General features: G+C 37.1%; 1 protein-coding gene across 2 annotated transcripts in view; it reads left to right on the top strand.

Moving 5' to 3' along the window:
- Positions 1–14,776, top strand: part of BIVM (basic, immunoglobulin-like variable motif containing) — a 74,895-nt gene that overhangs the window by 39,775 nt on the left and 20,344 nt on the right. Inside the window, exons 1-5 of one of the 2 annotated variants that reach the window (XM_053916432.1) lie at positions 601–1,040; positions 9,553–9,728; positions 11,455–11,570; positions 12,095–12,181; positions 13,664–13,724. In XM_053916432.1, the coding sequence (XP_053772407.1) occupies positions 953–1,040; positions 9,553–9,728; positions 11,455–11,570; positions 12,095–12,181; positions 13,664–13,724 (528 nt within the window). In that variant the 5' untranslated portion in view covers positions 601–952. Of the gene's footprint in view, positions 1–600; positions 1,041–9,552; positions 9,729–11,454; positions 11,571–12,094; positions 12,182–13,663; positions 13,725–14,776 lie in introns of those variants that run through there. The other variant, XM_053916434.1, reaches the window with a different exon arrangement.

Below are 14,776 nucleotides of genomic sequence, written 5' to 3'. Positions count from 1 at the left end.
ACAAGTTCTAAATAAATGTTACTTGAACAGTATACACTATAAAGTGTGGTGGGGATGTGAATCTTGGCCTAAGGGTTCCTGAGCCACTGCATTTCCAGGAGCCTCTCTGGCAGTTAGTTTTTCGTCCTTTCTGAACCACAAGCTGTAGAATCCCAAATTTTACATGCAAGAGAAACGGAAACTATATTTGAAGGGTTAAGGCTTTACAGCGTATTATTACAAGTTACCTCGTTACTAAAAGTTACCCAACAAATACTTAAAAGACACCAGCCAAGCATCCACCTTTCTGTTGTCGCTTCAGGTGCCAACGACACTTAGTACTAATAGTTTTCACTATTAATATTAGTGGCAACCAGTAAGGAGAAACTGATACCGAAAAAGCCCGTAGAAAACCAACACCGCAGCAAGTAGACACTGCACACAGTTTTAACGTTTACGTGCGACAGAACGCCAACGCGGAAGAAACGGCACTGACGCGACAAACATTGGGGCGGGATTGACCCCTCACTTCCTGAGTGCAGCGGCGCAGCAAATAAACGTAGGCACTGTGAAGCGAGACTTCCGGCCTGCGTGCGCATTGTATCAGAAGGAAATCCCAGAGTTCCTGTTTGCGTGGGTTTACACCCCCACTCAGAAAGGCAGGTTGTGTCAGAGGGACGCTTGCAGGCTCTTCATCTCACCTGTGCAGTTCCCTCAATCCGGTCTTCCATTAAGAGTGCAGACGTTTCGGACAAAGCGCTGGGCGAAAAGGACCCGCTTTAGGCCATTCACCGTTCTTTGGTTCCGTCTTTGTTCAGGGAGGCGGTGTCAGCCGCTGGGAACCGCCTTTCCTAAATTGGAGCAGGGTATCTCTTCCGGAGTTCGGGGCGGTGGGGCATCCGATTTTAGAATTGGAATAAAACGTCTTCCGTGGCCCTACCATCGAGTTGCGCTCTAAAGACACTCTAACTTCATGGGAGTCCAGGGGCTTTGGAAGTTGCTGGAGTGCTCCGGGCGGCAGATCAGCCCGGAAACGCTGGAAGGGAAGATCCTTGCCGTGGGTATCCTTAACTCAGCGTTAGTATTCGGGATGCAGTGATTCGCGTCCCGCCTACTCCCTCTCGCCTCTCTCCCTAGGGCGCAGAGTGACGTTAGTAGAATGGCGGTGTCACCCTGTGGTGAGAATTTCTTCAGCTTTTACTACCCGCCATCCTTCCTCCCTCTTTGCGATTGTACCACTCTGAATTGGAATCGTGGTTTTATCCCTTAGGTTGACAGTGCTTTATGCTTCTCAATGCTTTAATTTTCTCAGCTGGAAAGTGGAGGGGAGGGTATCTACACACAGAAGGCTGGTATGAGGAATAAAGGGAGCATTTAAATGAAGGAAGCTTAGAATAGCGTCTGGTACTGATAAAGTGGTAAAGTTTGGAAAAAATGAAGTGGGTTTGCTACCGGTAGTGTTCCCTGCTGTATTGAATGTTGCACCATTTACGTTAGAGGAGGGATAGTGTGGACAAGTGTTTTGACCTTAAAATATAAACATACAAGTAAATATTCGGAATAGGACATTTATATGGTACTACACTGCACTGAAAAAAAATTCAAAAGATGTACAATAAATTATTTTCCTCTCAGCCCCTATGGTGGACTTTTAAGGACTTGTTTTTGTACATGTTTGGCTGGTTTTGTTTGTGTGTTTGGAATGAAATTTTTTGTCTGTTACCAAAACATGTGAATGCTGTTTTTGAAATTTCGTTTTCTTTACTTTTGATTACAAGCATTTTTGATTGTTCTTTACTAGAAGCAGGTGGTACCTTACACTAGCTCCCTAAATGAGAACCTATACATAATATAATTAATGTTATATTGTGTTTTGTACAATGTGAATAATCTTGAAATACATCTGTAATGGATTTGGGCTTAAAAGTTCTTGTGCAGTGTACCTAGGGGGAAAAGGAAAGTTTTTTTTGTTTGTTTTTTAAGAATATGCTATATTGCTACCCTCTTATGGTTCCTCAAATCACTGCTTTTTAAGTATTTTCTTATAGAGCTGTATGTGAATTAAAGCAGTTTTCAGTCATGGGAGCCTTTAAATTACAGCAAATATTTAGGCCGTTTTACATTGCAGCCCAAATGAAGAGTTAATTATTTGTAGAATCCTTGAGATGGCACATGAAGTTCAACATTCCCTGTTTTTAGGAAGTGGCCCAAAGTAAGGAAAGGCAAAGCATTTAATTTAAATTACAGTCATACCTCGGTACTCGTCAGCTTCAGAATTCATTAAACCGTGTACTGATCGCATTTTGAGAGAAAAATATATTTCAGCACTTGGCACTTGCTCAGGACTCATTGCACTTTCTAGAACTTGTATGAGCCAGGAGGCCACACTGCAAGAGAAAATGCTTGCTTCATCCTCTTCGGTTTTGGCACACGTCATGAGTTCCAGAACAAATTAATGATGAGTACCAAGGTACCACTGTATCTATTTTCAGAAGTCTCAGAAGCTCTTTTCGAAAATAGTCATTTTCATGGGGTTTTGGGGCTTTTTTTGAAAGAATGAATCATTTAAAATGGACTGTCACATGTACTCAAGTTATAATGATAACCTCATATATATATGTATGTGTATGGAGATTATTATAACTTGAGTATATTTGGTTCTATAATTGATTTTGCTTTGTTCATTTTCATGGGAATCAAATTTATATATCTGAAACACATTCAGATTTTTTGTTTTTTTTAATAAGGAAATTACCCATGACATACTTTACTCTTAGATCCCTAAATTAAATGGGTCATTTTACCATCTATAGCCTAGTGTCTTATTCATGATCTTAGTGGGAAAGCTCTTAGTTTTTGCCTGTGAGTGTGATGTTGGCTGTAGGTTTCATGTACATGGCCTTTATTATGTTGAGGTATGCTCCCTCTACTCCCACTCTGCTGAGTGTTTTTATCATAAATGAGTGCTATGTTTTATCAAGTGCTTTTTCCACATCTATTGATATGATCATGTGATTTTTGTATTTCCTTTTATGTGATGTGTCATATTTACTGATCTGTGAATATTGTACCATCCTTGCATCTCTGGGATGAATCCCACTTGATCATGGTGTATGATCTTTTTAATGTATTCCTGGATGAGATTTGCTAATATTTTCTTGAGGATTTTAGCATCTATGTTAGTTGGCCACATTGGCCTGCAGTTTTCTTTCTTTGTTGTGATTTTATCTGGTTTTGGGATTAGGATGATGCTGGTCTCTTAGAGTTTGGGAGTTTTCCCTCTTGAATTTTTTGGAATAGTTTGAGAAGGATAGGGGTTAGCTTTTTCTTAAATGTTTTGTAAAATTCTCCTGTGAAACTGTCTGGTCCAGGGCTTCTGTGTGCTGGGAGTTTTTTGATTACTGCTTCAATTTCACTAGCTGTTATGGGTCTGTTCAGGCTTTCTGCTTCTTGATTCAGTTTTGGAAGGTTATATGTTTCTAGAAATTTGTCCATTGACTCAGGTTTTCAAATTTCTTGGCATATATCTGTTAATAGTAATTTCTTACAACCCTTTGTATTTCTGTGGTATCAGTTGTGATCTCTCCTCTTTCATTTCTGGTTTTGTTTATTTAGGTCCTCTGTCTTTTTTTCTTGATGTGTATGGCTAAAGGCTTGTCAATTTTGTTTATCTTTTCAAAGAACCAGCTCCTGGATTTATTGATCCTTTGAATTATTCTTTTAGTCTCTATGTTATTTAATTCTACTCTGATCTTGGTTAATTTTTCTTCCTTGTATTCACTCTGGGCTTTGTTTGTTGTTATTTCTGCAGTTATTATAGATGGAGGGTTAGTTTGTTTATTTGAAATATTTCTATCTTTTTCAGGTAGGCCTGTGTCACCAAGAACTTCCCTCTCCAAACAACTTTCGCTGTGTCCCATAGGTTTTGGACTGTTGTGTATTCATTTTCATTTGTTTCAAGAAACTTTTTGGTTTCTTCCTTGATCTCATCAGTGTCCTATTCATTGTTTAATAGCCTGCTATTCAGTCTCCATGTATTTGAATGTTACTGAGTTGTTTTCATTGAATCTATTTTCTAGTTTCGTGTGCTTGTGGTCCAAGACAATGAGTGATAGGATTTCAGTTTTCTTGAATTTGCTGAGTCTTGTTTTGTGACCTATCATATGGTCTGTCTTTGAAAATATTCCATGTGCATTTGAAAAGAATGTGTATTTTGCTTCTTTGGGATGAAAGGTTCTATATATATCAGTTAAGTCCATTTGATGTAGTGTGTCGTGCAGTGCCACAATATCCTTGTGGATATTTTTGTTTGGAAGATCTATCCATTGTTGACAGTGGGGTTTAAAAAACCCCCTACTATAAGTATGTTGCTGTCTATATCTTTCTTGAAGTCCTCCAAGATTTTCCTTATATATTTGGGTGCTCCTATGTTGGGAGCATATATATTTACAATGTTTATGTCTTCTTGGTGGATCCTTCCCTGGAGTATTATGAAGTGTCCTTCAGTGTCTCTTTATGGCCTGTATTTTGAAGTCAATTTTCTCTGATATAAATATTACTACCCTGGTTTTTTTTTTCCTGTCCATTTGCTTGGAATATTTTTTTTTTGCAGCCCTTCACTTTCAGTCTTTGTAGGTCTTTTGTTCTGAGGTGGTTCTCTTGTAGGCAGTATATGCGCAGGTCATGTTCTCTTATCCATTCAGCTACCCTATGTCTTTTGATCAGAGCATTTAATTCATTTACATTTAAAGTTATTATTGATAGGTACTTATTCATTGCCATTTTACTCCCTTTATACTTGTGTTTTCTCCCACACTCTTTTTCTTCATCCTCTTAAAGCAGTACCTTTAGCATATCTTGGAATGCTGGTATGGTGGAGATGTATTCCTTGAGCCTCCTTTTGTCCGGGAAACTCCTTATTTCACCTTCCATTTTAAATGAGAGTGATGATGGGTATAGTAGTCTTGGTTGCAGGCCTTGGCTTTTTATTACTTGGGATATTTCTCACCCTTCCCATCTGGCTTGTAGAGTTTCTGTCAAGAAGTCTGCTGCTAGCCTTACTTGTGTTCCCTTGTATGTCACATCTTGTTTCTCCCTTGCTGCCTTTAGAGTCTCCCTTTGTCTTTGAGTTTTGCCATCTTAATTATGATGTGTCTTGGAGTGGGCCTCTTTGGGTTCATCTTGATTGGGACTCTCTGTGTTTCCTGGATTTGTGTGACTTTTTCTTTCATCAAATTAGGGAAGTTCCATCATTACTTTTCCAAACAGGTTTTCTATCCCTTACTCCTCTTCTTCTCCTTCTGGTATCCCTGTTATATGGATATTTTTACATTTCATGTGGTCCTGCAGTTTCCTTAACCCCTCTTTGGTTTTTTTTTTTTTTTTTTTTTTTTTTGAGCCTTTTTTCCTTTTCTTGCTCTTCCCGGGAGTTTTTTCCTACCTGTCCTCCAGCTCGATGTTTCAATCCGCTGCTTCATCCAGCATGCTTTTGTTCTTTCTACTGTGTTCTTCAATGCAGAAATTGTATTCTTCATTTCCTTCTGGCACATGTTATAGTTTCTGTGTCCTTTTCATGCAGATGTAGTTCACAGTAAATTCCTTGTAGCTTCCCTGTAGTTTTTTGTAGTTCTCTGTGAGCTCAGTGAACTTCCTTATAACCATTGTTTTGAACTCAATATCTGATAGTTTATTTGCCTCCATTTCATTTACACTCTTTCTGGGGATTCCTCCTTTCATTTCAATTGTGGGTTGTTTCTTCGTGTTCCCATTTTTTTGGGAGACCCTTCTTGTTTACTTCTGCTTCTTAAATTGATCTGTTCTGATTCCCTGTCTTTGTGTTGTAAACTTATATGGTGGGAGAGCTGTGGGATTCAGTGGTGAAGTCTCCTTAATCTCCTAAACTTGATACTCTTGGGATGCCCTTTATGCCATGTATGTTGGCTCCATGGACATAATTGGGTTTTGATTGTTGTTAGGTCGTTTTTAGTTGGGTCCTTCCCTCCAGGTGTTTGACTGTGGGTCACTCCTTCCACTACATCTTGTATGCTATTGTGCAGGTGCTGTCAGAACAAAACCACTAAGCCCAGGAAACAAACCAACACCCACAAAAATAACCCCCCCCCCACGATCCCACTATCAACAGCAAATGAACTAGTATTAATAAAGGTGTAAAGAGATTAATAGTATTATAAGAAAGGAAGGGGGATATGAGATGACCTACTGAAAGAAAAATGATTTTGAGAAAGTAGAGGGATGAGCACTAGTAAGAGTAGGGAATCAAAGCAATGCAAAGGGAGAAAGTGTTATTTACATTATAAATAAAAAAGGGAATGAAGAATGTGGAATGGAGTAAGAGAAGGGAAATGTATAGTATTAGGCTTATACAGAAATTAAAATAACTAGAGAAAGAAAAAGGATAAAAACTAAATAATAAAAAGTAGGAACCAAATTGGAGAGAAAGATTCACCACAGTACTATCAACAACAACAACAAAAAATTAATATAGGTGGAATGAGAATAAGAGGCAAAAAAAAGATAGAAAAAATAATAGCTTAAGAGATGTTTAGAGGAAAGGTAAGTGGTTTCAAGATGACAAAGGTAGAGGGACTAGTAAGAGTAAGGAATGAAAACCAGGCTAAGACAGGGAAAAATTAAAATTTGAGACAAAAAGAAAAAAAAAAAGGAAAAAGATGAAAGAGAAAAAAAAAAGAGGCTGAGGGAGGGCAAAATTAAAATTTGAGATAAAAAAAGAATAGGAGATGGTAACAGTGAAATTTGATATTTCAAATACAAAATTAGTGAAGATATAGAGATAAAATTGGAAAAAAGGCAACCACAACTACCCTATCCACAACCAATGAGTAAAGATTGCTAAAGATAGATAGAGGACGTGGATATTTTAAGAGCATGGAAAAGAACTGAGATGATCATTGACAAGAAAATTGGTCTTAAGAGGCTTGACGGGGGGAGAAATAGTAAGAGTGTGGAGTGGAAACAAGTTGTAGCAAGAAAGAAAACAAAATTTGAAACAAAAATAATGGGGAAAGAAGATAAAATGGGGTAAGAGAAGGGTAAATATGTGAATTGAAATAAACTATAGTATAAAATCTAGTAACTTAATATGCACAAACTCAAAGGACAAGAAATGAAAGTTAAAAAACTGTGCAGGAAAGAAAATATCACAAATCATGGAGAAGACCATGGTAGATTTTGTCTTGGTAGCGTCTAGTATTTACCACTGTTTTTCCTTTCTGGATTTGCCTCTGGTGATGTCAGGTGGTGACCCTGTCTGACCTTAGGCAGCCTGTTCAATACTACCAGTATTTACTGTCTGTGGCTGACTCCTTCAATTGTTAATCTAATCACTGTGTACTCAGCAGTCAGGCTTAAGCCCCATAGGTCAGGGCAGAGCACCTCCTGGGATCAGGGCTATTGTTTCTCATCAGACTGCTGCTACTCTGAGGGGAGAGGTCTACCTGAGCAGGATGGATGCTGCTGTATGGGGGATGACTCAGCACCGGGATCCTGGTGGTTATTCTCTCAGTTCCCTCCAGAAAGCCTCCATCCACAGTGTCTCCTCAAGTGTCTCTAGTTCACTCTGTCCACCACCACCCTCTGCTTTGCTAGAGCCCAGGTTAAGTGCCTGCAAATGAAAAGTTATGCATTGGCTCTTTAAACGGCTCTTTCTCTCTCTAGCCATCTGTCTGTGGCAGAGAGCAACCCTGCTGCTTTTCACAGCTGGATGTTATCTGTGTACTCTTTGGGCTCTGATGCTCTGGGGATTCCAGCTTAAGTTTATGACCCCACACTTCTCAGGGGGATCCACCTGGCTGCTTAAATATCCCTCTGGCCCTTCAGCTGCTGCCTGTGGGTGCCCAGCCAGCTCTCCTGTGTTTCCACTGCACTCACTACCAGTCAGGTTGTGCTGAAGCTGATTCTTCAGTCTGTCATGGGTTATAAGGCTTCTCTCTCACTATTGTTCACTTGTTTGTTCCGGATGATCTCTCCACAATTTAGTTTTAATTCCATATTTGTCTTAGGAGGAGGTTAGTATGGCTTCCACTTACTCCTCTACCATCTTGGATCTCCTGTTTATACCATTTAAATGTGTGTCAAATAATAAATAATTTGACTCTTAAGGACCTTAACATTTGTAAAATTCATTAAAGTCTATTAGCACAATTTTATGCTCTCTTTATTTGAAATGTCTGTGATACGTCAGATTAGGGATGTTAATAAGGCCATCGTTCTGGTGTCAGGGTAGAGCTCTGGGATAGACAGACATAAGTGGAAAGGGTGTGGTATGGGGAGCTGAGGTAGCCTCAGTAGATAGTGCAGATGGGAGGAAAGGAGAGGACCTGAGAGTGATCACTACTGAAGTCAGCACTTTAATGGTGAGTTAGAAGAGCTGGCAAAGAGATTGAGAGCAGGAAAACCAGTATAGTGTCATGTCCCTCTGTCTTATAGACAAATAGGAAAATAATTTGTTAAAAAGCAGTTTTTAGAAGAGTTTCAAAATACAAGAAAATTCCAAGAAGGAAACAAATTACATGTAATTACAGCAGAGATAAGTTCTCTTAATATTTTGATTTCTAAATTTCTAGTTTTTATAGTTAACAATATATGTTACAAAATGGAATTATATTTTCCATACTTTTAGAACCTGTTTTACTTCCTTTAATAATATTTTGTAAGTATTTTTTCACTACATGCTTCTGTAACTTCCATCTTTCTAAATTTAATTTTATTTTTTTATTGTTTAGGCTATTACTGTTGTCTCAATTTTTCCCTCTTTGCCCCTCTCCCTCCAGCCCTTCCCATCCCACAACCAATGCCCATACTGTTGTTCGTGTGCATGGGTGATGCATATATGTTCTTTGTCTAATCCCTTCACCTTCTTTCATCCATTCCCAACCCCCTACCTCCCCTCTTAACAACTGTCATTCTGTTCCTCGTTTCTGTGCCTGTGATTCTATTTTTTGCAACTTCCATCTTTCAGGGCTCCTTGGTATTCCAGCAAATCAGTATATCATAATTTACTTAAAAAAGACCTATTGGAAAACTTAAATTTTAAAATATTTTCATCATTATAAACAAACATTCTTATAAGTAACTCTTATTATAAACCTATGATGATTTCCTGAGGTTAAACATTTGGAAGTGGAATTTTTAGTTAAGTCAGTTTAGGTTTAGTTTAGTTAGTGTCATTAACAAGTTAAATTTTTTGCTATGAATTGCCAAGATTTTCTCCAAAAGAGTTGTGCTAATTTGCTACAATTCTGTAGAGATTATTAGTATTTTTAAAATAGTATTTTTTTGCTATTAGACTTTTTAAAGGGTGCAAGTATGTGTTTATGTAAGATTTGAAAATTCAGTATGTGAATAGTAGTAAGGGTTCAAATAAAGTTAATGGCTTTGTGTAGATTCTGTCAGGGCTAAACATGTTTTGTTTTTAAACCAGTTTTGAATGAATCTTCAGTTTTAAGGTTTGAATGATTATCAGTTATTAGGAATTTGAAATTGGGAGGATGAGGACAGAAATTCCAAAATGTTTTTCGTTAACAATTCTTTTAGATATTAGCATTTGGTTAAACCAAGCACTTAAAGGAGTCCGAGATCGCCATGGGAACTCAATAGAAAATGCTCATCTTCTCACTTTGTTTCATCGGCTCTGCAAACTATTATTTTTTCGAATTCGTCCTATCTTTGTTTTTGATGGGGATACTCCACTGTTGAAGAAACAGACTTTGGTAAGAGTAATCTTTTTTTTTTCTTTACACAATCTTAGAAAGAAAGAAAAGTTCAGATGAAATTTTAATTTTCTCTTTAGAATTTTGGAAACCACGGTTTATTTTGACATATATCCAATTTAATTTAAATTATCTTGAACAAAGGAATACTTTTTCTTTAAAAAAAAAAAAAGTTTATATATGATGCCCTGGCTGGTGTGTCTCAGTTGGTTGGAGCATTGTCCCATGAACTGAAAGGTCACGGGTTCAATTCTGGTCAGAGCACATGCATAGGTTGCAGGTTTAGTTTCTGGTTGGGGTGCACATGAGAGGCAACCAATCAATGTTTCTCTCCCTCTCTCTACCCCTCACTCTCTCTCTAAAATCAATAGACATTCCTTCAGGTGAGGATAAAAAAATTAAAAAAGATGTATATATAAGACTGTATCATGAGTACAATGATAAAATTTAACTTTTAATAAAAATTCTAAAATTGTTACAACCAAGAGTTTATCCTTTAGAGTGTCTTCTTAGGTGTTATACATTTGTTCCAGTTATATTACTGTTGCTCAAAGCGTTATAGAAAACCTATAGGGGAAATGCCTTCTTGAATCTGAGATTGAGGATAATCCGTGGTAGTGAGCCTTCTTTTAAAGGTGAATTGAATTTTAGGAGTGAGCAATGTTATGTGTTGCCAAGTTTGAATTAATAAAATAATGAATATGAGTTTCTTTATTCTGAAATTAGTTTAAAAAGTTTGAACAATGTAGTAAACTTTGGAGTAATTGGATATATGACCTTTTTAGATTGAAAATGTCAGCTCATCACCTTGTAATAGTTTCAGACAGATATTGTCTAAGTGAGGACTTAGGATAAAAGTATACATTTGTAAATTCTTGGGGACATTTGTTGTCTCAGTAAAAGGTCTAGACTTGAATGTTGCAGTTTTTAATTATTTAAGGTGTACTCTGTGTCAGGTAGCCTTTGGAAGAATTGGAAAGACAAAGAGAACTCCAGAACTTATTTATTTACTAGTTGTAAGTTTGTATGTACCCTTATACAACATATCTCCAATTCTCCAACTCCTGATAAAGGAGTTGACTCTACTTTAGCAATCATATTGCAATATATAAGTGTATCAAACCAACACATTGTATATCTTAAACTATGTTACATGTCAAATTAAATCTCAGTTTCAGAAAAGGAAAAGGATGTTTTGGTATTTCTGTCTTATATTCAACCAGAAGCTTAGAAACTATTCCATTTTGCCCTACATTTCTTACAAGATATTCCAATACATTTTAGGATTTCTTATGACACAATCTTGAATATCGAAGGACAGAGTTACATATAAGTAATGTATTTTTAGAAAAACCAATATCAGAAATTGGTTTTGGCATAGCATTGGCATTTTAAAGAATAAGTTAGTAATCCCTTTTGGGAAATATTTATTTAATTATATTTCATTAAGTTTTAGGCTTCTCGAGGACATTCAGAATAAAATGAAAGTAAATTAATAGTTTTCCAAACATGTAATAGCAGTCCATTAAGTAATAGCTGGTGGAGACTAGGTGTTCTTTACATATGAGAAACCTGAAGATATCCACTGGTATGGCAATTACAGAATATACTATTGAATAAAACAGCTATAGTCTAAAAACTCAGAGAACCAAATTCTATGGGGAAAAATCACAGAAATGTTTTTAATATACTCTGAAATAAAATCTTGTGGCCATTCTTTTCACAGGCTAAGAGAAGGCACAAAAAGGATTTGGCAACCAATGACTCCAGAAAAACTACAGAGAAGCTTTTGAAAACATTTTTGAAAAGACAAGCTATCAAAACTGCCTTAAGAAGCAAAAGGCAAGAGGGGAATTACATTAATTAAAGATTAATTTAAGCCTTGGTAATTTTTGCATGGGATTCCACTGGCCGCCTTTTCTTAGTTTTAACTCTTAGCAGAAAATAGAGGGTGAAATGAGAACGATAAATGGGATGTCCCTTTCACTTAGTAATTTGAAGTTGTGAAAACTCTTTGTTCTGCGTCAATTAGCTTTAATAAAGAAAAGCCATACTGTTACACTGCATACATATTTTACTTTTTAAAAATTCTTACATTTTACTTTTATGTTAGTCTTTATTTTGTGTCTGCACTTGAGCTTGTGGCCCAGGCACCGAGAAACTGTAGCAAGAATCCTTTTTGAAGGCTGTACTTATTTTTCACTGCTGTGGCCTGGGCAGCCAGGTCAGCATGGGAGAAACCCATTGCCCCTGTGTTTTTCCCTTTCTCTCCTCCTAAGCATGGTTTATGAAATCATTGGGGGAGCACTGTTGATTCAAAGTACTATTACCTATCGTCACTATTTAAGTATGTCTCTACTTTTTAGAGATGAAGCACTACCCAGTCTTACTCAAGTTCAAAGAGAAGATGACATCTATGCTTTGCCACCTTTACAAGAGGAAGAAAAAAATAGGTAAATGTTTATTTAAAAATATTTATTATCACTGTATCAAGACAGACTTAAACCTTTATGTTTTATCTACATGGTAAAGCATGTGAGAATTAATGCATCTAAAATAAGCATTCTTGACACCATTTAGAATATTTTTCAGAAACTAAATTTCTTATTAATCACTTATCTTGGTATTTTTGTGGTTTGTGGTGGTTTTTTTTTTATTTCTGTAGAGCCTGTGCTAGGACTACTGATTCATAATTCAGGAAGATAAGAATTTTAGTTTTTCTTACACTTTGATTACACATGCTGTCTTTACCTCTCTCTCAGCCCTGTGTGTCTTCTCTGTCACACCACCATACTGAAAGACCACATACAACTTTCTTGCTAAATCCAGTAGATGATTTATAGTTCTCAATTTAACATGGTACCTGCTGAGAACGTCTCTGACCTCTTTCTCAGTCTTCCTTGTGGACTTTTCCTGGCTGGCTATTAATCATCAGCAGCTTCTATGGTTGAAGTACAGGTAGAGGACCAGTTTGACTGTGTCCTCTACCCAGCCCCATTTGTTTCTACAGGGGCTCCAGAGAGGCTGGATAACTTTTAAACTCAGCCCAGTCCTTTTTTTTTCTTCTTAAACCTCACTGGAGGACATGCTTATTGATTTTAGAGAGGGGTAAGGGAAGGAAAGAGAGAGGGAAAGAAACATTGATATGAGAGAGAGACATCATTCGGCTGCCTCTTCTACGCACCTGTCTGGGGACTGAACCCAGTTCTCTTGATCTTCATCACTGCCACCGTAATCTTGTTGGTAGGTTACTGTACTGGCTTTCAAATTTCTTTCTCTGGCTCCAATCTTACCCTTTTTAGGAACCCCTTTCTGCAAAGCCCAATTTCTGCTTTGTAGTGTAGACTCTGTTAAACCCCAGATCTGATATTGTCATTTCCTTGCTTAAAACACTGCTTAGTATCCTGAAAAACATTTTTTTTTTTTTAGGATGAAATTTCAACACTTTAATCACATGTTTTTCTTTTCAATTTTTTTGATTTAATCTTCACTGTATTTTTATTTCCATTATCATTTAGTCCCCTTATCGCCCCATCCCTCCAGCAGTCACCATACTGTTGTCCATGTCCATGCATCCTTTTTCCTTTTTGCTCAATCCCTCCACCCTCTAGCCCCGCCCCCCCAGGTGGCATCATGTTCTCCATCTAATAACATGCTTTTCTGAACAGTGTGATTAAAGGAGAATCCAGAAAGCTTTCATGACATCCCAAATGGGGTGAGGTGACTATCATAGTTTTGGCTACCTGCTCTTCCCTTGTGATGGAAGTTTTTAGACCATATTGTGATTTCTCACTTACACATGTCCCCACCAGACTGTGAGACCAGTGATGGCCTGTGTCTTGCCTTCTTACTCACCATTGTAGCCCCTAACTCAAGAAATATTTTGTAAGTAGTCATTAAATCACAGGTATTGTAAATATATATTTGACTTTCAGTTCAGAAGAGGAAGATGAAAAAGAATGGCAGGAAAGAATGAATCAAAAACAAGAATTACAGGTATTTAAATAATTTTCAAATTCAGAATTTATGTTATTATTTGAAATGAATGGCATTAAAATGAATACTTTTAATGAGGTAATATGAATTTATGAAGAGTTTTTGATAAAAAGTAATAAAGACATGCCTTTTTATTGTGTGTATTACATGTGTATGCATGTATATGTATGTACATATAAAGTAAACACACATGCATATACATGTATATGGAATTATACATATCTAGAATCCAAAATAAGCCATTTTCTTTTACACCTACCAGCCAATAAGTAAACATAGTTATACATGCTTATGTGAAATATAACCAACCACAAATAACATAGTAACATTTTGGTATATATTAGTCCGTCTTACATCCTTTTATGGTTGGCATAGTTGAGTGTGTGTGAATTTGGGTATGTGTACATGTATACATACATACAAGGGGGACCCCCAAAAAACTGGAATTTTTTTATAAAAAATTGTGTATTTATTCTTACATGTTTAAACTTCAGTCACCTTCAAAGTACTCTCGATTTGATGCAATACACCTATTGAGGCTTTTTTTTCCACTGCTCAAAACAGTTTTTAAACACTTTGATTTTGATGCCTTTCTTCTGCCTTTTTTTCCCACCTCTCCCACATCTGTAAAACATTTCTCTTTGAGGACTTTTTTCATCTGGGGAAACAAAAAAAAGTCTCACCAGGTGTGATTGGGTGATTTAGAGCGGGTGGGGCACAAGGATCATACTGTTTTGGTCAAAAATTGCTGAACACTCAGCGTGATGTGGGCAGGTGCGCTTGTGAATCACCCATCATGAAATGAGCGAACGTGTTGAAAGAGTCTTCATAAAAATTTACTGAAGCCAAATGCAGCCTCTCACAACAATGCCAGCTGGCACGCTAATAAGGATGGGTAATTAGAACACTCACCTAGTGGGAGAAGCCAGTAATACAAGGGGCCCACCCTCCAGAAAATAGTTCCAGTTTTTTGGGGGTCCCCTGTCATGTATATATGTAAGTGTACGTGTGTGCATTAATGTTATATGCTCTAGTTATCTATTGCTTTATAA

The sequence above is a fragment of the Desmodus rotundus genome, chromosome 13, assembly GCF_022682495.2.
Source record: "Desmodus rotundus isolate HL8 chromosome 13, HLdesRot8A.1, whole genome shotgun sequence".
In the NCBI taxonomy this organism is placed as follows: Eukaryota; Metazoa; Chordata; class Mammalia; order Chiroptera; family Phyllostomidae; genus Desmodus; species Desmodus rotundus.
The sequence above is the reverse complement of the archived record's forward strand: the minus strand, read 5'-3'. Positions and strand labels throughout refer to the sequence as shown.